This window comes from Dromiciops gliroides, chromosome 2 (assembly GCF_019393635.1).
Source record: "Dromiciops gliroides isolate mDroGli1 chromosome 2, mDroGli1.pri, whole genome shotgun sequence".
Classification (NCBI taxonomy): Eukaryota; Metazoa; Chordata; class Mammalia; order Microbiotheria; family Microbiotheriidae; genus Dromiciops; species Dromiciops gliroides.
Window position 1 is genome coordinate 651332593 of NC_057862.1, and position 23185 is coordinate 651355777.

The 23185-nt window shown below is 40.6% G+C and overlaps 1 protein-coding gene and 1 non-coding gene across 2 annotated transcripts in view; both read left to right on the forward strand.

Moving 5' to 3' along the window:
- LOC122740750 (cytochrome b5 type B) overlaps window positions 1-22425 on the forward strand; it is a 42771-nt gene extending 20346 nt beyond the window's left edge. Inside the window, exons 2-5 of the mRNA XM_043983391.1 lie at window positions 7517-7645; window positions 8023-8046; window positions 20032-20054; window positions 21077-22425. Coding sequence (XP_043839326.1) covers window positions 7517-7645; window positions 8023-8046; window positions 20032-20054; window positions 21077-21167 — 267 coding nt within the window. The 3' untranslated portion in view covers window positions 21168-22425. The remainder of the gene's footprint in view (window positions 1-7516; window positions 7646-8022; window positions 8047-20031; window positions 20055-21076) is intronic.
- Window positions 9774-9879, forward strand: LOC122744896. The gene has a single exon (XR_006355232.1). It is a non-coding gene; the product is annotated as a U6 spliceosomal RNA (small nuclear RNA).
- Window positions 22426-23185: the final 760 nt, after the last annotated feature.

Below are 23185 nucleotides of genomic sequence, written 5' to 3' on the forward strand. Positions count from 1 at the left end.
GGCTGTATTTGAATAGGGTTTTTTTTTCTCTTCATCTTTTCATCATAACCTTTGAATTAATTTCCAATTCAGAAACATTTCTCTATTGGCGATCTCTGCGGCTGCCATGGATTCTGCTATCAACTCTAAGTAGATGGTTCCCAAACCTGTCTTGCCAGACCTCATCTCTCTTCTGAGCTCCAGTTTCACACTGCTTGCTTGACACCTTCATCTTGATGTTGCCATGACTATCTCAGACTCAAAATGGGTAGCTCAAACAGAACTCATCTTGAATCTCATAACCAGCCTCCAGGTCTTGTAGATTCTACATGCACGTCTCTGACATCTTATCCCTCTTTCTCAGCTCTCATTACAGCTGCCATAGTTCAGGTTCCCCCATCTTTTCTGGCCTGCACTATTGCAAGGGCCTCTCGTCCCCGAGTCTAGTCTCCAGTATACCACAATTGCCGGACTGATAGTCTTCAGACATAGATCTGCCCATGTCACCCCCTTTTTTGAAAAATTTCATTGGTTCTCTTAACTCTGGGGTAATATACAAATTCTTGAATTTTGCATTTAAAGCCCTTCACACCCTAGTTCTAGCCTGTCTTTCAAGGCTGATTAAACATTACTCCACCTCATCCTATGCGCCAGCTGTTTATAGTGAATGACCAAAATGATATTCTGTCTCTACCACCGTGTCTTGGCATAGTCTTTCTGAGCTTGGAATGCTTTGCCTCTTGGGATGCCCAGCTCTTTTCAAGAGTCAGCTCAAGTGCTATCTTCTTCAAGAGGCACAATTAGTACTGTTTTGTTTTTATACATCTTGTATTTACTACTCTGTAAAGATACTGTACCCTCTAGAGTGGAACATAAGCTCCTTAGGGGCAGAAAATGACTTGCTTGCCTGGCCTGGCACAGGCGGTGCCTGGCAAATAGTAGGAGTGTATTGATTAATAGACTATAGAGAGACTCTTGCTTTTAAAGCCTGGATAGAATTTTGAAATAGCCAGAAATTCTGGGTTTTTTGTATAACTGCAGGGCAAAAGTACATTTAAAAATTTTAATGAATATCTTTTGGTTTTATATCACTTTTATCCTATATCCTGCAAAATTTTCACATCACCTAAGGTCTACAGTACTCCATACCTATAAACACCCCTTCTCCACAGGTAAGTGAAGGAGGTGAATTTTCTCATCTCTTAGTACAAGCTTGATCATTATAATTACACAGTTCTGCTTCTTTTCTCTGCATCAGTTCATAAAAACCTTCCAGGTTTCTGTTGGGATTTTGCTTTCTGTCCCTTTCATTGTTTCTTATGATGCAAGATTATTCATTTGCCTTCATATCCCGTCATTTATTTGCTCAGCTCTTCCCAGATTGGTGGGGATTATTTTCTTTGTCTCCAGGTTTGTTTTTTCCCCCCTTACAACATAATAAAACCAACCCCTGTATTCCCAATATAAATCCAGCTTGATCAATTAACAAGCAATTACAGTTTTTCCTTTTGGGGCTGAGAGAACAAATCTATAGCTTCCTTATGACAGCCCTTTAAGAGCTTGAATGAGAATAATCACAACAGGTGACATTCACATAGTGCTTTAAGGATGTGGTTGCAAATTCTGGTTGAGAAGGGGGCCACTAGTCTTTATTGATCCCTTATGAGTTTTAAATTATAATGTTATATATGTTTATTGTGTTTTTTATTTGTTTTGATGAATATTTCCAAATTGTACTTTAATTTGATTGGGAATGTTGGGCCACCATGCCTACGTTTGGTACCTCTGCTTCAAGTGAACCTAGCACTTTATCTGCCTTGTTTCTTTTGAGTCTCACAGTTATGGAGTTATCCCCATTTTATAGACTAAGAAACTCAGGTTCAAAAAACTTAGAGTGAGATGGAGGATGGCCAAGGTAGCAATTACACATTGGACTTCCTGACAGGACTCCCAAGTCTAACTCCTTGGTGTCATTGATTAGGTGAATGTTAGACTTAGAGTCAGGAAGACTCTTAGTTCAAATCCAACTTCAGACACTTAATAGTCATGGGTCTTGGGGGCAGCTAGGTAGCACAGTGGATAGAGCACCGGCCCTGGAGTCAGGAGTACTTGAGTTCAAATCCAGCCTCAAACACTTAATATTTACTACCTGCGAGACCCTGGGTAAGTCACTTAACCCCCAATTGCCTCACTAAAAAAAAATAGTCATGGGTCTTAACCTTCCTCAGCCTCAGTTTCCTCATTTGTAAAATGGGGGTAATAATAGCATCTACCTTCTCCAAAGGTTACTGTGCAAGTATCAAATGAGATAATATATGTAAAACATTGTAAACCATAATGCACTGTATGGAATGCTAGTGTATTATTATTATTATTCTGTGCTTGTGGGCCACTAAGATTTTTTTTAACACAGAAACTCTTGTCTAGCCTCATTACATATTTGTAAAATTAATTTTTGGAACTCAAATATAGAATTTTGCATTTATCCCTAATTGTATTTTATCTTATTTAATTTGGTCTATTCTAGCCTTTCAAGATATTTTTGCTTCTAGATTTTATCATCCAGCTGTTAGCTAAGCTTTGTGCCAGATGTAGATTTGACAGTCATGATATGTATGCTTTCATCTAAGCTCTTAATACAAATGTTGAATGTTACAGAGCTGGTGACAAATTCTTGGGACATTTCCACTCACTACTCCTTTCTCCCCATTAGTCTTTGGTCTGGTACATTTAGCCAGCAGCAATCCATTTGACTATACTATATTTCCATCCTACCCACAAACACAGCATAAAAGACTTTATCAAATTTGTCAAATACTTCCTTTAATCTAAGTATACTATGTTTTTGGCACTCCTCCCTTCACAAGTCTAGTCATCCTGCCAAAAATAAGATTAACCTGGGCAGCTAGGTGGCGCAGTGGATAGAGCACTGGCCCTGGATTCAGGAGTACCTGAGTTCAAATCCAGCCCCAGACACTTGACACTTACTAGCTGTGTGACCCTGGGCAAGTCACTTAACCCCAGTTGTCTCACCCAAAAGAAAAAAAAAAAAAGATTAACCTGGTGTGATCCTTTCTTTAAGGAATCATGGCTTTTAGTAATCGTCGTATCCTTTCTTAAGTTCTCACAAATCATTCCCTTAATATGTTTTGGAATTTTTTAGAAATGGAAGTGAATTGGTCATTGGTGTATGGGACCTACATCTTCTTCATTCATACTTCTCCATTTTTGTGGCTCCCCTTCCTTTCTTCAAGATGTTTCAGAAGTCACTGATAGCCATTTACCAGTGTTATCTGCTTCCTTCCTCCAGGATGGAGCTTGATCAGGGCTGTTAATTTGGATACTCTGAGGACAACTAGATGCCATTGCTCCTGTCTTTTTAAAATCTGAATTTGTAGATTCCCATTCAACAAATGCATCCACATTAATAATCTTTTTAGACATTTCTTCTTTTTCCTCATCGCAGTATTTGTGTCAGAATTCAAAATATCTTCAACTACCAAGTTTAAGTGATACCTATGATGTCAATTTTGCCTCTTCCTTTTCTAATCTCTAGTTCACTCTGAATGCATTTGTGTCTTGATATTTGAGGCAGTGGGCTTTATTTCTGATTTCTATCTTGGATGTGTCTGCAGCGATGCCAAGGAATATTCAAATTACCAAACAATTGCACTCATTTCAACATGCCGGCAAGGTCATGCTTAAGATTCTGCAAGCTAGGCTTCAGTGGTATGTGAACTGAGAATTGCCAGAAGAGCAGACTGGCTTTCAAAGAGGCAGAGGAACTAGAGAATGAATTGCCAACATTCACTGGATTATGGAGAAAGCAAGGGACTTCCAGAAAAACATCTACTTCTGTTTCACTACACTAAACCCTTTGTATGACTCATATTAAAATGTGGCAAGTCCTCAAAGAAATTGGAATAGAAGATCATCTTACTTGTCTCCTGAGGAACCTGTTGTTGTTTGTCCTTCATTCTCGAAGACCATAACCTCAGGAGGTGATGTCATGACTTGCACTAAATTGGATTTAAGTGACCAACCTCACTCTCTCCTCTAGAGCCATCTGGGTCTAGTAGCAAAATATATATCAGGATGACTGGAGATGACCTTAGATGTTTAAAGCAATTGAGGTTGTGACTTGCCCTAGGTCACATAGCTAGTAAGTGCCTGAAATTTGAACTCATGTCTTCTTGACTCCAGGGCTTTATCCGCTGTACAAATTAGCTGCCCCTTGAGGTACCTATATGTGGACCAAGAAGCAACAATTACAATTGAACATGGAGATTGGAAAAGGAGTGCGACAAGGCTGTATGTCATAACCTTATTTATTTAACTCATATGGAGAGTACATCATGAGAAATGCCAGGCTGGATGAATCAGAAGCTGGAATTAAGGTTTCCAGGAGAGTTATGCAGATGATAGCACTCTGATGGCAGAAAGTAAAGAGGAATTTAGATGCCTCTTGGTGAGGGTAAAAGAAGAGAGTGTCAAAGCTGGCTTGAAGCTTAACATCTAAAAGAGAGAGAAGAAATGGAAGCAGAGTCAGATTCTCTGTTCTTGAGCTCTAAGATCACTGAGGACAGCAACTGCAGACAACAAGTACAGTCATGAAGTTAAAAGATGCTTTTTCCTTGGAAAGGAAGCTGTGGCAAATCTGGACAGCCGACCAAAAGGCAGACCAAGTCTTGTTGACAAAGTCTGTATAGTTAAGGCTGTGGTTTTTCCCATTAGCAATGCCTGGTTGTGTGACTTAGACTATAAGGAAAGCTAAGCCCTGTTCTATGGATGCTTCTAAATTGTGGTGTGCTGGAGGAGCCTTCTGAGTCCTTTGGACATCAGGGAGGTCAAATCAGTCAAAGACAGCCAAAAGAAATTAGTGCAGGCTATTTAATGGAAGGTCATACACTGAAGCCAAAACCTGAAATACTTTGTTCACATACTGAGAAGGCAGGACTCATTGAAGAAGACCCCGACGTTGGGAAAGATTGAAGGCAAATGGAAAAGGGGATGGCAAAGGATGTGATGGATTGATAGTGTCATGGAAACAACATGAACTTGGACAGACTTTGAAAGAGAGTTCAGGAGAGAAGAACCTGATGTTCTATGGTCCCTGGAGCCACAAAGCATCAGGTACAACTGAACTGCAGCTTGGAGAGCCATTTCATTTGAGTGATAAGATTGGAAGCCTTATGTAAAGGGTGGAGGCAATGAGTGCAGGTAATTTTTTTGAGGAGTTTGGCTAAGGAAGAATAGGTGTAGGGCAATAACTTGGAAGGGTGGGGTCTGTGGATAATTTTTTGTTTATTGGATGAGGAAGACTTGGGAATGTTTGAAGGCAGTAGGAAAGGAACAATACACAGGGAAAGGTTGAAAATTTAAGAAGGGAAAGGATTGAGAGAAAAAGCAAGAGGGAAAAGGAAGAGAGAAAAATGATTCAAGGTCACAATCTGCTTTAGAATAGGAGTGTCAAATAGAAATGGGTACTTAATGATTCCTGTGGATCCTTATGGACAGTTTTATTGTATTTTTAAAAATTTTGTTAAAGATTTCTGTATTACAATCTGATTTAGGCTGCACTCAGGAGTGTTGTGTTTGATACCTCTTCTCCAGGAGATAGGATGTTGGATTAAGGGTCCGTGTCGAAGGTTTGGTCTTGGCAAGGAGAAGGACCACCTCATTTCAAGACACTGAGGAAAAGGAGGAGAGTGTTAGATGACATCCAGGTTTTGAGAAGAGGAAGAGATCACACTCACATTTGAAGCCTCACTTTTCTCAGTAAAGTAAGAGGAAGCTGAGAGAGGAGAGAGAAGGGTTGAGGAGGGAAGAATAGGTTTGGAATCACTTCTGTGGTGAATGAGATGGGGATAGATAGTGAGAACTCTGCCTTGAGAGCCCAGTTGAAGCTGGATAATGTAAATGTCCTGGAAGTCCTCTTGCGTGACATCTTTTGTTCCTCAGTAGGTGACCACCATATGAGTTAATATTTGTGGCTAGAGGAACTCACAAAGACTTAAGAAGAGTTACATTCTCTGCTGTTGGAATGAAATATTCACACTGACAAAGCCATGACCATTTGTTAGTGAGGTGTGGCTTAATCTATTTGGAGATCGGCTTGTTGCTTAGGATCAGTGCCATTCTCTAACTTATTTAGCCCAGCTGCAACACTGGAAGTTTTAACAGAAGATGACCTTGCAGGGACAAACGTATACTGTGACATACCTAAGGTCATTTCTTCTGCCTCTAACAGCAGTCATTTTGGATTTTCTTAATCCAGTTAATTAATTAAGCCTGTCTATCTTCACAACTGGTTTGGTTAATTGTCCATTTTGAATAAGAGCAGCCTCACTCTCCTTTCCAGAGCCACCTGGGTCCAGTGGCAAGATATGCATCAGGATGCCTGGAGATGGCCCTGGATGTTTAAAGCAATTGAAGTTAAGTGATTTGCCCAGGGTCACACAGCTAGTAAGTGTCCAGAGTGAACTCTGGTTGTCCTGACTCCAGGGCAAGTGCTCTATCCACTGTGCCACCTAGCTGCCCCAGCTCAAGGAGAGCACAGTGTGAATGGGGGCCTGAACTAGGAATCAGGAAGTCAGTTTTGGTTGTGTGGTTTTGGGGAAGTCATTGCCTTTTGGATGTCAGTTTCCCTTATCTAGAAAATAGAGAGGGTTGGACCACATTATAGTGAATTCATAAGATCCCTCTAGCTCTAATGCTTGTGAATATGAGAGGTGTTGTTTTTTTATTTTGAGGATACAGATAATCAAAAATTGTATTTAAATTACTTCCAGTACAGTAGGATTTAATTCAATTAAAAAAACACTTAGAAAAGTCCTAATATATGCAAGGAACTTTGCTAGGAACATAAGCACAAAAAAAGAAAAAACCCTGCTTTCAAGGATTTTATGTTCTACCATGGAAATATTGGGGCGGGGTAGAAGTGATACTTTATTGACAGCAGGTTGTATCAAGATTGTTTTTTACTATGTGTAGTTACATTTTAGGGAATGTAGTTGGATAACCACCCTGTCCTTGTAATAATTTTAATATCCAAGTCCATACACTGGACTGACTCACAAAGATAGCTTTGTAAATATATTAGTCTCTTTAGATAGGAATATTTATTGTCATCCTTCTTTTACCTCTGCCTCTAATGGAGGTCAGGTGGGACCAAACCCCCCCCCCCCCCAGCTAAAAGCTATAGTGTAAGTGTGATTTGTGGACTACATACGGTCTTTCTGACAAAATAGGAAATTATGTTATTGATCCTCTAGGCTGCAAGGGGTTTGCTGTTTGTGAAGCTGGTCAGGCCAGGTACCTACATAGTGAAGCTGTGGCTCTTCCCCTTTCCCTTTCCTAGGATTGCCTCAAGGCGAGGGTAGGTCCCTTGCTTTCTAACCAGAGGTGTCTTGAGCTTGTGGTCAGAAACCACTTTACTGAAGAAGAAAAAAAGGTGAAGGTGATGGGAAGAATGGAGCTCTGCTCTTACTTTTGTTGCCAGTGAGCCTTGGATTGAGGGGAGTCTCTTTTTTTTCAGCACCCAGGTGGAGGAGAGGTTCTGATGGAACAAGCTGGTCGGGATGCGACTGAAAGCTTTGAAGATGTGGGGCACTCCCTCGATGCCAAGGAAATGCTCAAACAGTACTACATTGGGGAAGTCCATCCGGTAAGGGGCGTTGAGCTAGAGACTAAGTTGGGGAAGGAGAGGGGGGGGCGGCTTACAGAAGAACGGGGAGTAGATGATTAGAGGATAATTTTCTTTAGCTTACTAGACAGATACAACTTTATCCTGATAAACTTGTCTCACTGCCCTCAGGTACATGCTCATGTTTATAAGGTGGAACACTTAGTGTTGATTCACAGTTGAAAGGAATAGGCCATAAATTTTTCTCATATAATGAAAGGCACTTTTACTGCCAGTGATTCGGCCCACGTGTCATTGGCTGGTGACTGCCCCTTCCCTAGAGCAGCTGGCTCTGCGGTTATGTGTTTCTTCATTATTTGGATATTTCCTTAAATTTGATTTTTTTTCTTTCTTTCCAGAGTGACCGTAAAGAAGGATCTGAGGTAAGAAAGCATCCATTTCTTCTGTCCCCCTGCAGCACAATGTGTTAGAACATACTTCCTCAGTAGATTTGCCAGCTTGGTGTATGCTTTTAGTTTGAGTTGAGTTGTGTTAGTGTGATTTTTTTAAACCAGGAACCCCCCCCCAATTTGAATGAAATTCCAACACAGGAGAAAAGGACTGCTGAGTTTTCAATAGTAGGAAAAATGTCCTAAACATTCCATTATGTGGGAATGAAGCAGATCAATTCAGGGCTTGACCCTAGAAAAATGATACCGTCTAGCATAATAAACAGGGGATTTTTAAAAGGCTCGCTCTGTGTTCAGAGGATGAAAACTTAGAACATCAGTTTTTATCTCTGTGGTAAAAATTATTTGTGGTAAAGATTAATATCGCAAGTTTTAGCTGAATCATTTGGGAGGGGCCACATCTGGCCCACCCTGAGATTACATATGCTACTGAGGTCAGAAGGAGAACTCTCCATGAGCAGCTTTTGAAGGACCTCCCCTTTTGGGGGAGGAAAGATTGAATGGTGACCTGAAGGGAGGCAAGGCACTTCTGGTAGGCTAAGCTCTCGGCACCTCCGGAATTTGAACCTCTCTCTGGTGGTTGATAGAGGTCGCGGTGGTGCGTGAGCAACCTTAGACTGGTGGGCTGTTCAGGTTGGTGAGTTACCTACTGAAAACCCTAAATTCCTTTGAATCAGCTTAGGCTAAGTTTAGAGTTAAGAGCATCTATCTGTATTTCCATTTTCCCATTTCCTTATCTTTGATTTTTATTAGTTTCACCTTTGTTGTTTAATCAATTCCCAAGTAATAAAATCTGATCCTTTTGTGAACTAAAACTTAGAGGCTCCTTTCTTATTGGCCTGGGAGAAATACCTAAAAAAGAATAGTTCAGAGGGGAAATTAAACCTAAAAAGGTCCCTTATATTTCCAGGACCCCAATATTAAGGCGAGTCACCCAAATTGCTCTCAGTATATCTAATTTTGGCCTTCACACCTCCCTTATCCATCCTTTTCCTTTTCCTTTCTGAGTATAACTAACCATATACATATACACATATTATCCTAATTTTCCATTTTAAAGAGTTGTGGGTTGAATTAGCTTGGAGATGGCCTTTCTACTCTTTACCTAATAGTCAAATTCTCTTACTGAGTCAAAACATTGGGGCTGCTTTGCTCAGAAATAGGTTCCCTTGTCCATTTGCCCTTTGTTCTAGCAGGAAGGGTGGAATCTGTCATCAGTCAGTACTGTTGAGGGGCCTCCCACTGCTACCAAGCCCAGGACAGAAAAGATGAAGGACTTCCTTAGGCTTTCTGCTGTAAGGACACTTGTCTTTTCGCTGACCATCCTCCATCCAGCCCTGCCTGCTTCTCCAGCCTCACCTTTATGGGTGATGCATTAGGAGCATCATCAAAATCAATGTGCCCTTTTCCCTACCTTTGTCCCCATTCCCATTTGAGCCTGAATCGCCAGGCAGGTTTGATGTAGCAAATAGTGTTGGCCTACACATAAGAACTGAGGCCTCAGCTGCCTCAGAATGTCTGTGCCCCAGCGGCTCAATCCGCTCCTTGCACCCCCCACACTCACTCTGCTAATCTATCAAATTGTTTTCAGAAAAGGAGAAGCTTGTCTCTAAAGCTAGCTGTGAGCAGGGTTGGCGTGTGAGCTGCACTCCCAGCCGATGCTCTGTGCTCCTGAGCTCTCGTCAATAAAGTTGAATTGAGTGCTCGCTTCGGCAGCACATATACTGAATTGGAATGATACAGAGAAGATTAACATGGCCCCTGCTCAAGGATGACACGCAAATCCGTGAAGCATTCCAGATTAAAAAAAAAAAAGTTGAATTGAATGGCTCCAAATGGCCTAACCCAGGTTGTTGAACTGGTCCAGAAAACAGCGGGTCGGTGGTGGGTCTGTGCTTCCTACAGGTGTGGCCCTGTTTGCCTAGGAGATGGGTCCTGGCCTCATCTTCATAGATGCCTCTTTGTTTACGCCCCTAAAATCGATTCAGAACACTGAAACAGAGAAGGCCTTATGTCTTGCACCTTTTCCATGTGATTATGGTTTCTTTCCAATACCTTGAGGAAGACTAGGAAGAAGATCTTGTGCAGAATTGAAGTCCCTCTTTTGCGTGTAGCCAGAAGCTCTGACAGGCTTTGAGGGGGCCAGCCAAGGATGCCAGCTGTGCCTTAGTAATAGCTGGCAGGTGCTAGGGATGGGAAGGGGCTGTGTTTTCAGTTGGAAACTAAGGAAATAGTCCTTTGGGATAAGAGCAAAGTCTCATTTGAAGTAAAGTTTCTGCATATCTGTGCTAAAGAGATTTTTTCGTACAAAGCATCCTGAGAAACTTGGATGATAGTCTTGCTCCTTTTACAGGATTTATGGAAGCAATAAGAACTGACATTTACATTGCACTCTATGGTTTGATTTATATGCTTGTGCTGTCTCCTGCAGAGGATACATAATCTCTGTTATACCAAAGAATATTAATGATAGAATACTAGATAGTTGTCTGTATTATAAAGACAAAAATAATTTCTTCCAGCTGACAGTCTTAGCAGATAACTAAATTATGTAACAAGATTTTGTTAGGTTTTACAAATGGTTACTGAGACTCAGTTTTTCCTTGTGTCCTTTGTGTTCAAAAGATTCTTTTAGTAACACAGAACAATGATTATGTAGATTATATAGTTTTTCTAAAAGTAATATACATGCTAGATCATCGTGTGCTTTTATTTCTCTGCCCCTTTAGTTCAGGACTCATGGGCAATAGGTAGCCTTTTAGACATTTTGTAAAGACAGCTGGTACAGGGGATGGAACGCTGTATTTGGAGTCAGCAAGACCTGGGTTCAAGTCCTGTCCCTGATGCTTACTAGCTGTGTGACCCAGAGTAAGTCATGTAATGTCTGTGGACCTCAGTTCTCTCATGTGTAAAACAAGGGCATTGGGCTCTGACTTTTTCATTTCTAAATCTATGATTCAATGAACCCATTACCTCCCAGAGAGAGAAACTCTGAACCTGGTTTTCAGTTCCTCAACCCACTTAAAAAGGAATATTCTCTCTCAAGTTATCAGACAAGGCTTCCAATACCTGCTACTGTTAGCTAGAACTGTCATTTCTGGTGACTTTTCTGGCTTATCAAGAGAAAATGGTAAGGCTTCTTCTTTTCGTCGCATCTTTCTTTTTTTAGGTGATTTCCCTGGTGGGTAGGGGTCCAGGAAAGCTCTTCCAAAGTACAGTTTCTAGAAGTTTGAGGATTTTGCCCTCTTGAGTATTAGGGTTATTTCAGTCTTTGTCAGTAAGTGAGTTTTAGGCCTGTTGAAAACTGGGTTTCGTTTTCACCTCTCCTCCAGTTACTCTTAGTGTGGGGAGAGTTCTCGTTCTTGTTCTAACTTTTTTGCATGTAGGGTGAGTGGAATGTGAAGGGGGCTGTGGAAAAGTCTGCTTTCTATTTTAGGTTCTTTCTCTTTGGAACATTTAAAAAAAACCCCAAAATTAAATTGGTAAAAATAACAACTTTCTATTTGGTCAGATTTATGCCAGGTTTTTTGATGTGTGATCAGGTAGGAATTCCCTCAAGTTTACATTTATAACATAAAGCTCACTTTAATTAGTAGCTATTACTCCATCTTTCTAGGGGACTCTTCTTCATGTTCTTTTCAGTATCCCCTGTCCAGGGGACATGGCCCTTTCTTACCCTGACTTGATGTCAGATTGTCAGATTGCCTCACTAGGGTAGCTCGGGGGCCAGGACACCAGGCACCAGATATCAGACCCAGAGGGCCTTGTCTAGCTAAGAGAACTGAGAAGCCTCTTGATTTCTCTGATGGAGGGACCTTGAAGTTTCTGCGCACAGTGGACTGTCCTTGCTGGTCAGCTTTGCAGTAGACATTTGTCTTGGAAATCACCTTGGTAGCATTTTGAGTTAGGAGCACTCGTGTTCCATAAAGCAAATCTCTTCTGATCAGTCATTTGCCAATACAGTTAACTTGGGATTCTCTGTTAAAAGAGAGTAAGAGGGGGCAGCTAGGTGGCACAGTGGATAAAGCACCTGCCCTGGATTCAGGAGGACCTGAGTTCAAATTTACCCTCAGACACTTGACACTTACTAGCTGTGTGACCCTGGGCAAGTCACTTAACCCTCATTACCCTGCAAAAATAAGAGAGAGAGAGAGAGAGAGAGAGAGAGAGAGAGAGAGAGAGCGTGCACAAAGCCCACAGGTTTGGATCTTAAAACTTATGTAGGGGCAGCTAGGTGGCGCAGTGGATAGAGCACCGGCCCTGGAGTCAGGAGTACCTGGGTTCAAATCCGGCCTTAGACACTTAACACTTACTAGCTGTGTGACCCTGGGCGAGTCACTTAACCCCAATTGCCTCACTAAAAAAATAAATAAATAAAGAACCTCACATTTAAAAAAAACCAAAACTTATGTAGCCAGTAATTTCTTAACTTCCCTCCTTAAATTAGATCAGAATTGTGCCATATCCAGACAGTTGGGCATAAACTGCTCTTTCTCTCCCTGCCTCTCTCTCTCCACAGTGGAAAGAAGTCTACTCAATGGGTCAAGAGGGGTGAACTTCAGGAAACTTTCTCCATACCTTTGTTTCATTGGTGTCAGAGGTTAACCCGGGCATAGAGGTACTCTTGGGCCCTGTGACTATGGCAGATGAGCACAGGTTTTAGCAACTTCTACAAAGGTGGAAATACTTGGGCCTTGATGGATCTGGCACCAGATTGTACGACTAACCTAGTCTGTAGAACTTGCATATAAGCAGCCCATCTAAGACAAGAGGCAGTCATCCTGAAACTTGGTGGTTTGCTTTCTCCTTTTTGGTCACTGTAATTCATAATATTGTAAATGGAAGGGGAGCAATCGATCTAAGTTGGGGATGGTAGCTCCCACACTAAAGAAATTACAATCCCCAAAAGATTTTGTTGTTCATTGCTTCCTTTGGTCTATTTCTTGCAGTTTTGGGGGGGATGAAGCTGAGTTGGCTTTAAATTCAGACCCTCACTCATTTAGCTTGCACAGAACTCCCTGCAAACAGCTTTGGAGGACAAATTGGATGTTATTTTCTTTTGCTTTTTCTTTTTTGTTTTTGTTTTTTGCAGAGCAATGAGGGTTAAGTGACTTGCCCAAGGTCACACAGCTAGTAAGTGTCGAGTGTCTGAGGCTGGATTTGAACTCAGGTCTTTCTGAATTCAGGACCAGTGCTTTATCCACTGTGCCACCTAGCTGCCCCCGTATGATATTTTCACCTGTGATAGTGAGCTTCATTCAGTTCTACTTACCATGGGATATGGCTTGACTTTCTTCTCTGCAGTAGCCATTTTTGTTTTGTGACACAAGATGAGATAAGAATACCTCGGCACAGTGGCCAAATGTAGCTATCTGGAACTTGAGGAATGTTATTTTGAGGAGCCATTAATAGATGGGCATTTAATTATTATTATTATTTGTTTTGGTGAGGCAATTGGGGTTAAATGACTTGCCCAGGGTCACACAGCTAGTTAAGTGTTAAGTGTCTGAGGCCGGATTTGAACTCAGGTCCTCCTGAATCCAGGGCCGGTGCTCTATCTACTGTGCCACCTAGCTGCCCCAAGATGGGCATTAAAAAAAAAATCCTGTAGTTATTCAAGTTGAAAAGTGGGCAGGGTTTTTACGAAGAATTTGGTTATACAGGTGCCCTTCGGCCTAGTGATGACTGCTGCTTGCTGAAGCATCCTATCAGGGCCATCAGATGCCTTTTTTTTTTTTTTTTGGCGAGGCAATGAGGGTTAAGTGACTTGCCCAGGGTCACACAGCTAGTAAGTCTCAAGTGTCTGAGGCTGGATTTGAACTCAGGTCCTGCTGAATCCAAGGCCAGTGCTTTATCCACTGCGCCACCTAGCTGCCCCCATCAGATGCCTTTTTGCATGTTTTGTAATGTTATCTTTCATGCTGATACTCAAGACTCATGATTCTGTTAAAAACCAGGTGCCTTCATCTTAAGTCTTGAGACTGCTTTGTATTTTTTTGTTTATTTATTTTTGGTGAGGCAAATTGGGGTTAAGTGACTTGCCCAGGGTCACACAGCTAGTAAGTGTTAAGTGTCTGGGGCTGGATTTGAACTCAGGTACTCCTGACTCCAGGGCCAGTGCTCTATCCACTGTGCCACCTAGCTGCCCCATGAGACTGCTTTGTATTTTATCTACTCCTTCACAAAACAACACATACAGAGCTGATCTATAAAAACAAGGGTCAGCAGAGCCTTACATCCTTTTCAGAACCAGCACTTTGATTTTGTCACAGACTTCATTCTTGGGGCCCAGGAGAGTTCATCTTATGCTTTCATTTGAATGGCTTTCATCCCCTCCACCAAAATCTTCTTTAGATGCCTCATTGTTGCCCAGAGGTAACCCATGGTCCTCAAAGGCAACAGGAACACAAATTTTGGAAAGACTTCAAGTGTATTCTCAGTTGTTGGTCTGTTGTCCAAAGACTCTAACCATGTTAAATGGGGAGGGGCCTGAGCACTGGAGGGTGGAAGCTACAGTAACTCAAAAAGATCATCCATCAGGGTAGGGATAGGCATTCACCCACTTTGATGAAAACAGATAATTCCTAGTACTGAAGTATTTTTTTTTCTTTGTTGAGCTTAGTGAATTCTTTAGTTTTTTTCCCCTTAAAAGTTATTTGAAAAATATGCTTTTATTTATATTTTGAGAATTGTGCTTTTATTCCTATGAAACAATAGTGCTATAATAAACAGGATGATTTTCTCAGAGATCAGCATCACTACTTTGCAGAGTAGCAATTGGAGTAGCCCAAATCACTAATATTGGCCACCTAGACAGTAAGATTGAGTAACTTTGAATAGATGAGAAATATTAGTTGTTTGTAACTTCACTTTAATGCTGATTTCCCCATGTCCATAACACTGAATTTCCACATAGGTGAACATATATTTATTGTTGTTGTTGGAGGCAAGTGGTCTGAGGCCAAATTTGAACTCAGGTTCTCTTGACTCCAGGGCCAGTGCTTAATTCACTGTACCACCTATCTGCTTCATTGTAGGTGAACATATTTTTGAAGATAAAATGAGAGCTAGGCTTTCTTTTTTCTTTTTTTTTGTGGGGCAATGAGGGTTAAGTGACTTGCCCAGGGTCACACAGCTAGTGTCAAGTGTCTGAGACCAGATTTGAACGCAGGGCCGGTGCTTTATCTACTGCACCATCTAGCTGCCCCCTTAGGATTTCTTTGAAATGGAGTTCAAGATGAGACCCATCACATGACAAATACTGTGCAAGGTTTTTCGTGTACTTGAGAGGAGAAACTTTTACCTTTATTTAAAGCCTTAAAAAAATTCTGAGTTTCTTCTCAGGAAGAATTGTCCACAAATATTGAAATTTTCTATTCTAAAAAGAAGATAAAACTCCCAACCAGGGCACCCAAATGTTCATTATTTTTCCTAGAATCATCCCTGTAGCTTAGAACACTGCTTTCCATTTTAAATACTTGGATTCATAAACAGTCAATTTGTGACTTAAAAATAAGCCCCTATAGTGGCGTAGTGGATAAAGCACCGGCCTTGGATTCAGGAGGACCCGAGTTCAAATCCAGTCTCAGACACTTGACACTTAACTAGCTGTGTGACCTTGGGCAAGTCACTTAACTCTCATTGCCCTGCAAAAACAAAAAACCCCCCCAAAAACCAAAACAAAACAAAAAAAATAAGCCCCTATAACTGAATACTAAATTTTAAAAAAATTTTACTTTAATCTATGAAATCCTTGGTGTTCACTGTTTCAGTTGAAGTGGAGTCATTTATATATGTGAAATCTCTTCCCACATATGTAATGACTTTGTATGTCCTAAAGATTGCTGCTATTCTTCGGTATCTTTTGCTAGATTAATACCCCTGTAGCAAAGGATGCCCAGTTTCCAAGTATGGGGTACTCCCAGCTGCTCTCCTAGATTAGATATCCCGTGGAAAATGGTTTTATTGGACCTGGTTCCCTAAATGATTGTCAGTTCTGGAAGCCCTGTGGAGTTTATCACCCCAAGGGAATGGGGTCAGACTCTGAGCTTTTAAACTGGAAGCAACTTGGTATGGTGGTTTCTCCTTCCCTCCTCACAGCCTACTATCTAGGGCAGTTTACTAAGGATTACACTCATGGGGCTGACTTGTGGCCATTGGTAAGAAAATTATATTGGATTAATTGAATTTGACGTGAAAACAATAGAATTTTGGAGACGGAAGGGGCTTTAGACATCATCTTTTAAGCTTTTTCCACTTGTGACCCCATTTTGCCTGAAAAGTTTTTACAGGACCCTGGGTATATAGGTACATGAAATAGGTACACAAATCAAACATTTACTGCCAAATTCTTCATGACGTCCACATTTAGTTACATGACCCCCTGTGGGGGTTTAGCCCACAGTTTAAGAACCTTTGATCTAGTATAACTGCCTAATTTTACAGATGAGAAAAGAGAAAAGTTAATTGACTTTGATTTGAAGATGTTAGACATAGTTCCTTTTATAAGCAACTTTCTAAAAGGGCCACTCAGTTATGATGAAATATTTCCTTTCAGCTTTTCAAGACCATCTATAGCATCTTAATTTCCCAAAGGTTTTTTATTTTGTTTTTTAATTATAAAAGTATTTTATTATTTTCCAGTTACATGTAGAGATAATTTTCAACATTTGTCTTTATAAGATTTCTAGTTTCAAATTTTTCTCCCTCCCCCAATTTCCCAAAGTTTCAAAAATTGTTTCACAGTGTTTGGTGAAGCTGTAACTTAAAGGCCTGGTTTTCTTTTAAGATTTGGAAACTAATTTTTTTTTTAACTCAAAATCACAGTAAGTTTATGAAGGGGTTTGTTAACTCTCGATCCTAGTTATATCCAGAATTCCATTGAGGAAATGTAAGGAAACATACAAAGGAATTCCTTGGTCTGTTGAATGCTGAAAGTGCTTTTTCAGACTCTGGTTTGCTCTCCTGTACTGAAATCCCCGTACTTCTGTTTCTCCTCTGTAGACCAGACAGTCCTAAGGTTTGTAAGAGTCACTGTGTTCTGCTCCCTGAAAAATCTTGTGTGTAAATTCCCATCAGGGGAGGCTCATAAGCAGCTCTACTTGCCTCCATGGCCAAAGGTATACATTAAAGGGACCTCTGAGGATTTTCTTTTAAAAGCCGTTAGGTTGAACATCAGAACTTTGGGAGTGAGATTGGGAAATGACATTTGGAGGGAAAGAAGGGGTTGAAAGTAGACATGTGTGTTAGTAGAATCGTTTAAGGACTAAATGTCTTGCATTTTTTAATTTTGCAAAATTAAAAATAACTTATTTGGCTTCTTTCCAAGCTTGGCTGAGGGACTTGGCTTCTAACGGCACTGCCTTAAACAGCTCTTTCATTGTAGTTGATTAAAAGTGGGGCCACTGCAGCCTGGCATTCACTTGGCTGTGAGTATCCTTAAGGGAGAGCAAGTTTTTTTTTAACCTTCCTTTTTACTGTAACCTGGTAGGTAAGATTGTATCTTATCTCCTGGGTAGATGACAATTAAAATAAGGGCATTTTGACGTGCTTATGGTTTAAAAAAAGATGCCATATACATTTCTAAACATTAGTTAGGAAGTAGTTTAACAGTTTAATCCAAACTTCTAGCCTTAGGCCCCTTCCTTCCACTTCTGTAGGCCAGATTTGACGGTGTTCTCTCCACATCCTGGGATTTTTAAACATAATTAAGGGGGTGAAACTCATGGTGAACATTTGAATCCATGAGTTTCACCCCCTTAATTATATAGATGGTGTACCTTTTACCCTCACAATTCTAGACCTGAGCACCATGCTTTCGTTTTTGGCCAGTGTTCAAAATTTCTAGCAAAACACCTTGTTTCATAACCCCTTTACAAATTTGTTTTGTCAAATACCAATGTGTATCTGTGGAGAAAAATCCCAATGAACTGTTAGATAGACAGTATGAGACCGTTGACCTTTTCTTTATGCAGCCAGATCATATGTGCCTGCTGTTTAGAAGTTAAAAAAGTAAAGGATTGGGGCAACTAGGTGGCACAGTGGATAAAGCACCAGCCCTGGATTCAGGAGGACCTGAGTTCAAATCCGGCCTCAGACACTTGACACTTACTAGTTGTGTGACCCTGGGCAAGTCACTTAACCCTCATTGCCCTGCAAAAAACCCAAAAAACCCCAAAAAACAAAAAAGTACAGGATTAGGCAACATTATAGATGATTAGCTTAAAATTGTTCTCAGAGCTGAGCCTGTGAATTTTTCGTTAGATGTTTCCCCTTCATTCCCCATAAACTTTTGTTTGTTTGTTTGTTTTTGTTTTTTGTGGGGCAATTGGGGTTAAGTGACTTGCCCAGGGTCACACAGCTAGTAATTGTTAAGTGTCTGAGGCCACATTTGAACTCAGGTCCTCCTGAATCCAAGGCCAGTGCTCTATCCACTGCGTCACCTAGCTGCCCCTCCCCATAAACATTTAATGTGCCCAATGGCCATACACCCAAAGACCCTCAGTGCCATCTTAGCATGACCATTGAATATTTTTCCTTTTTTTTCTTTCCAGTCTTAAGGAAAGGCTTGGATTAATTTACATGGTTAATTCAAACTGTGATGTTGAGATCAGAATGACCATAGCAACTTAAATACCTAGGCGTGAGAGATGTGCCCTATTTCAATAGGGGCTGATTTAACTGATGAACTACCACATTCAGCTGATGCTGTCTAGCAAACACTACAATTGTATCATTTCCTCCCCACTTTCCAAATTTCTTTAATTCGTCAACATATTCTTCAGAAGGGGAGTCATTTATTCTAAAAGACTCAAACTCTTGTCTATGGTTAATCATATAAGAAGCAGCTTCTTGTCTGTGTCTGAGATGATTCCTACAGTGACCTTCTAGCTGGGTCTGCTAAGGCCCTAAAAAGGCAATTTCCATCTCCTGAAGACTGAGTGCCAAAGCATTTAACTGATCAGTGGGACTATCAAATGGGAACTGCCTGTTGCTGCTGGGCTCCCTTTGCTCTTTAACAGTTGCTATCGTTAGGGTTTTTTTGTTCTTTAGCGTCTACCTCAGGTTTACCTGAAATCTCTTCACCTATGCATGGTGCAGGTTTTACATGAGAGCAATGAATTCCAAATTTCTTTAATAATAATAATTCATAGAAGTATTTGTGGATCTAGATAGGTTTGCTAGGAAGTCTTTCACTAATTTATTGTCAGAAACTTACAGACCCTCTTCATGGGCAACAATCATATTTTGGGAGGAAGTACCTTATATCTGTGAATTGTTGCCCCACTATCAGTTGTTACAGAGACTTTTTGTGTATAGCATTTATTTCTGGAATTACCTACCACCTAAAAATAAAATTAATGGGATTTTTGGATTCCAGGTTGTTGATATGGAATCTTTATTACATAAAATAATGAGTTTTAGGTGGATGTTCTCCTTCCCTATCTTCATTTCCCAGTGCGGTAGCCACACAAGTCTTATAGTCCTCAGTCATAATTGTAGTACACAATTGAAAACAGAAAAAGGAAGTCAGTTTTCTCTAGAAATCATAAAGTCATGACAGTCCCATTATGGGGAGTATTACATAACTGGCCATTGTATTCTAGAGGAACTTTTTAAAGTTAGGTCTGTTTCCAGAACATATGGTCTTAGCTCTTGACAGTGGCAACCACAGTTAGATGAGGTAGCCCAGTGGGACCTTAAGTCCACTTCACTGTAGTTGTTATTATCCCTGATTTCCCCCCATCTTGTATGCCTACCCATTAAGGATTTTAAAAATATGTTTTAAAGTTTAAAAAGGTTTTTTTTTTTTAAGTTTTATCCAGTCCTGGAGCTGGTCTAGAGTATAGTTTGGATTCATGCTGTAGTTTCTAGTTTTTAAAAGTGCTAACCATATTTCCTTGTTTTTTTGTTTTGTTTTTGTTTTTGTTTGTTTGTTTTTGGTTCATATATCTTCAGGATTCAAGTTCAGTGTGCAAAAGGTACAGTATTACTTTAACAAACTTCTTTGTATTTTACAAGTAAAGTCTTAATAGAGAGGTCCATCTATAGTGATAATAAGTATATACTTTCTGTCTTTGATATAAAGTTACAGCTTTGAAACTCTTGCTTTTTAAAAGGGAGGCTCCCACCTGGTTGACATGTTTAGTTTGTCTGTCAGACCCTTTGGGTTTCTTTTCTGCCGTACATACATAAAGGTGGTATTCCCCCATGTCATATGACCTCACTGAAACAAAAAAAAAGTGTGTTAATTGAATCTGTCTGTGCCCACTTTTGAAGGCTTTCTGGCTCACTAGCTACATGTATCTCAAACAGAAGAGCAGCTGGGCCATGAGAAACCTTTGCTGGCACCGTGGCTGCTCAGGAGTATTGTAGTATTCCTCTGATGATCATACCTGGGAGTCAGACTCAGAATAATATCAATTAATGTCTCAGGTCTTAAGACCTGTCTGACTCTTATGGCCTTGAGCTCTGTTAAAAAAGAAATACTTGGGGGCAACTAGGTGGCACAGTGGATAAAGCACCAGCCCTGGATTCAGGAGGACCTGAGTTCAAATCCAGCCTCAGACACCTGACACTTACTAGCTGTGTGACCCTGGGCAAGTCACTTAACCCCCATTGTCCCACAAAAAACAAAACAAAAAAGAAATGCTCTTCTTTCAAGCAGTTCCATTCTAGCTTTGAAACTCATACAGAAGAGTACACACAGCACCTTTGGGTGGGTGTTTCTGCCTTTTGCTAGTCATTTCTTGTCATAGTCTTATCTGGATTTATATAACTTGTTGGCAAAAGTCCTTCTGTAGAAATCTGAATTATTACCAAATGTGGCTGGGTAGTATCACAGTAATAAATGTCAATTCAGTAGTCACTAGCGTCTTGTTAATTAAATGGCTAGTATTTATTTCCCAGTTTTTTGCCTAGACAAAAAGGTACAGATTGTGCCAAACATTATGGATAAATGTGCATAACTTTATTACATTTTGTTTCGTTCTGTTTTCTCTAGCTTCTGGTCAAATTGGCTTATTCCTATAGTGGGTGCCATCCTCTTAGCTGTCATGTATCGTTTTTATGTGGCGGAGAGCAAATTGTCCTGAGCTGGCCTCATTGGAATCTGGAAAGTGAACACACTAGAGCGAGAGAAGATTTGCGGTCCTTCTCTGGTAGGACTGCTGGATCCCCCCTCTTTGAATCCTGCCAATCATATTGCCCCCCTGCTAAGTCACAATGGGCCTGCCAGCCAGCCACCTGAACTGGCCACCTCTGAACTGGGACATCGTGCCTCATCATACGGTTGCAATGCCTTATTCGCATCACTCACTGAGCATTCCATTCCCTCACACTCACTGAGCCCGTCCTTTCTTCCTGAAGTTTTTGTAAATAACTCTTCATTCCACAATTTTCTGTCAGCCAGTTCAGGGAAGTGGAGAAGTCCTTTGAATGTGTATATGTAAAACAATTCTTTGATTTTATAGGAAAAACAATACTGTCTGTTTCCAGTGTCTTTCAATAAAAATGTCTGCCTCTGGCACTTTGAACTTAGTAGGCATTCTCAAAAGAAGGGCAGCAAAATACCTGGTTTTGAGGAGGAGAGAATGTTAATTCTTTTTTCTCTGTATATTGGTAGCTACTTTTAAGCAAATACCAATTTTAAAAATTACAGTCTAACTTAATTCCATTAATTTTGTTGATTCTGCATTATTTATTTTAAATAGAAGTGCTTAACTACTGTTACCTAGTACACAATTTTCCAAATTGACATTTTTGAGGATAATGTTGGATCTTCATTTCCCCACAAGAGTTAACACTTGGCTTCTGTGGTCCCAGTGTTTTCTCTTTTTAAAGTGGTGTTTGGAATAATCTAGTCTTTCCTTTGGTGGATGAGTGGAGTCATTTAGGCTCTGATGAGTTCATATGAACCTTGAGGGACACCTGGGTGTGGAGGTGGGGAGGAAGTGATAATGGATTTGGATGAATAAGGTTCTGAGGTACTACTCTGGCCAAGTGGTTTGAGGAAACAGTAACCATTCCTTTAGCTTGATAGCATTTTTTGAGGGGGTCTATTAAAAAACAATAGCATATCTAAGTTCAGAGTTAGTCTGGTGAGCTTTCTCAGGGTATTTGTTTAATTTAGTGGATTTTGAAGGGATCCTGATTGCTTAAGAGACTGTGACTCCAAATGTATCCATGACATTTGGGATGAGAAATAATTGGTACAATAATACGGCTTTTTCGGGTAGGGTAAATAAGAGAAAATGTTTGATTTTATGCCTCTCTCTTTCACCTCTGTGGCTCCCAGATATTTGTAACTATTCCTGTTGGAATGTACTAGAATAAAAGAGACATCCTGGTTTTTTTCTTGGTGTGGGTGTTTTTGCCTGTTGTTCACTTGTGGTACTTCCTGGGAGCAGACTGTCCTACACCCTAGACTTTCTTTTTTCCCCTCGTGAGCACCTGTGTTGACACTACAATGACTGGCTCCCACTAAGGAACTGTTTTGTTGATGATTCCCACCTGTCCTTTGAGAATTGCCTAATGTTCCTGAACATAGTTAAAGGACCAGTGCTTCATCCAGCCTGGAAGCACCACCAGTGCTGCCCTTTTCCCCTCCCCTCTTTCTTTACTCTGCCAGCGACCCGACGAGACAGGAAACGGCTCAGCAAACCTGTGTCTGCCCATGCAAACTATTTAAGAAAAAGTTCAACCAAGGTCTTGTATCCTCTGATTTAGCAGATGAGTGAATACAGAATTCATCAACTAGTATTTGTAAACTTTTACGTGCACATATGGTTACCTAAAAGGGTATCTACCATGGTATTCTGGAAGAAATTGTATGGCTTTCTGGGATGCGTATGATGCAACCTTTCTTTTGGAGAATGTATTGGCACTTACTGCAAACCCCCTACTTGAAGATGTGAGCTGGATGCTTGAGAAAATCTTTTAAATTGCTCTGTGTAAAGGAACATTAGCCCTTAATTCCTCTAAATTGTGCAGGATGAGAATGCCTTGAGTAAAGGGATTGGCAACAGTTAGTGAGGATAAATTGATTTATCTGGAAATGTCGGGTATTTTTTGTCTTTAGGGGTGGCTGAGGACTTGGGGTGTGGGGGGAAGG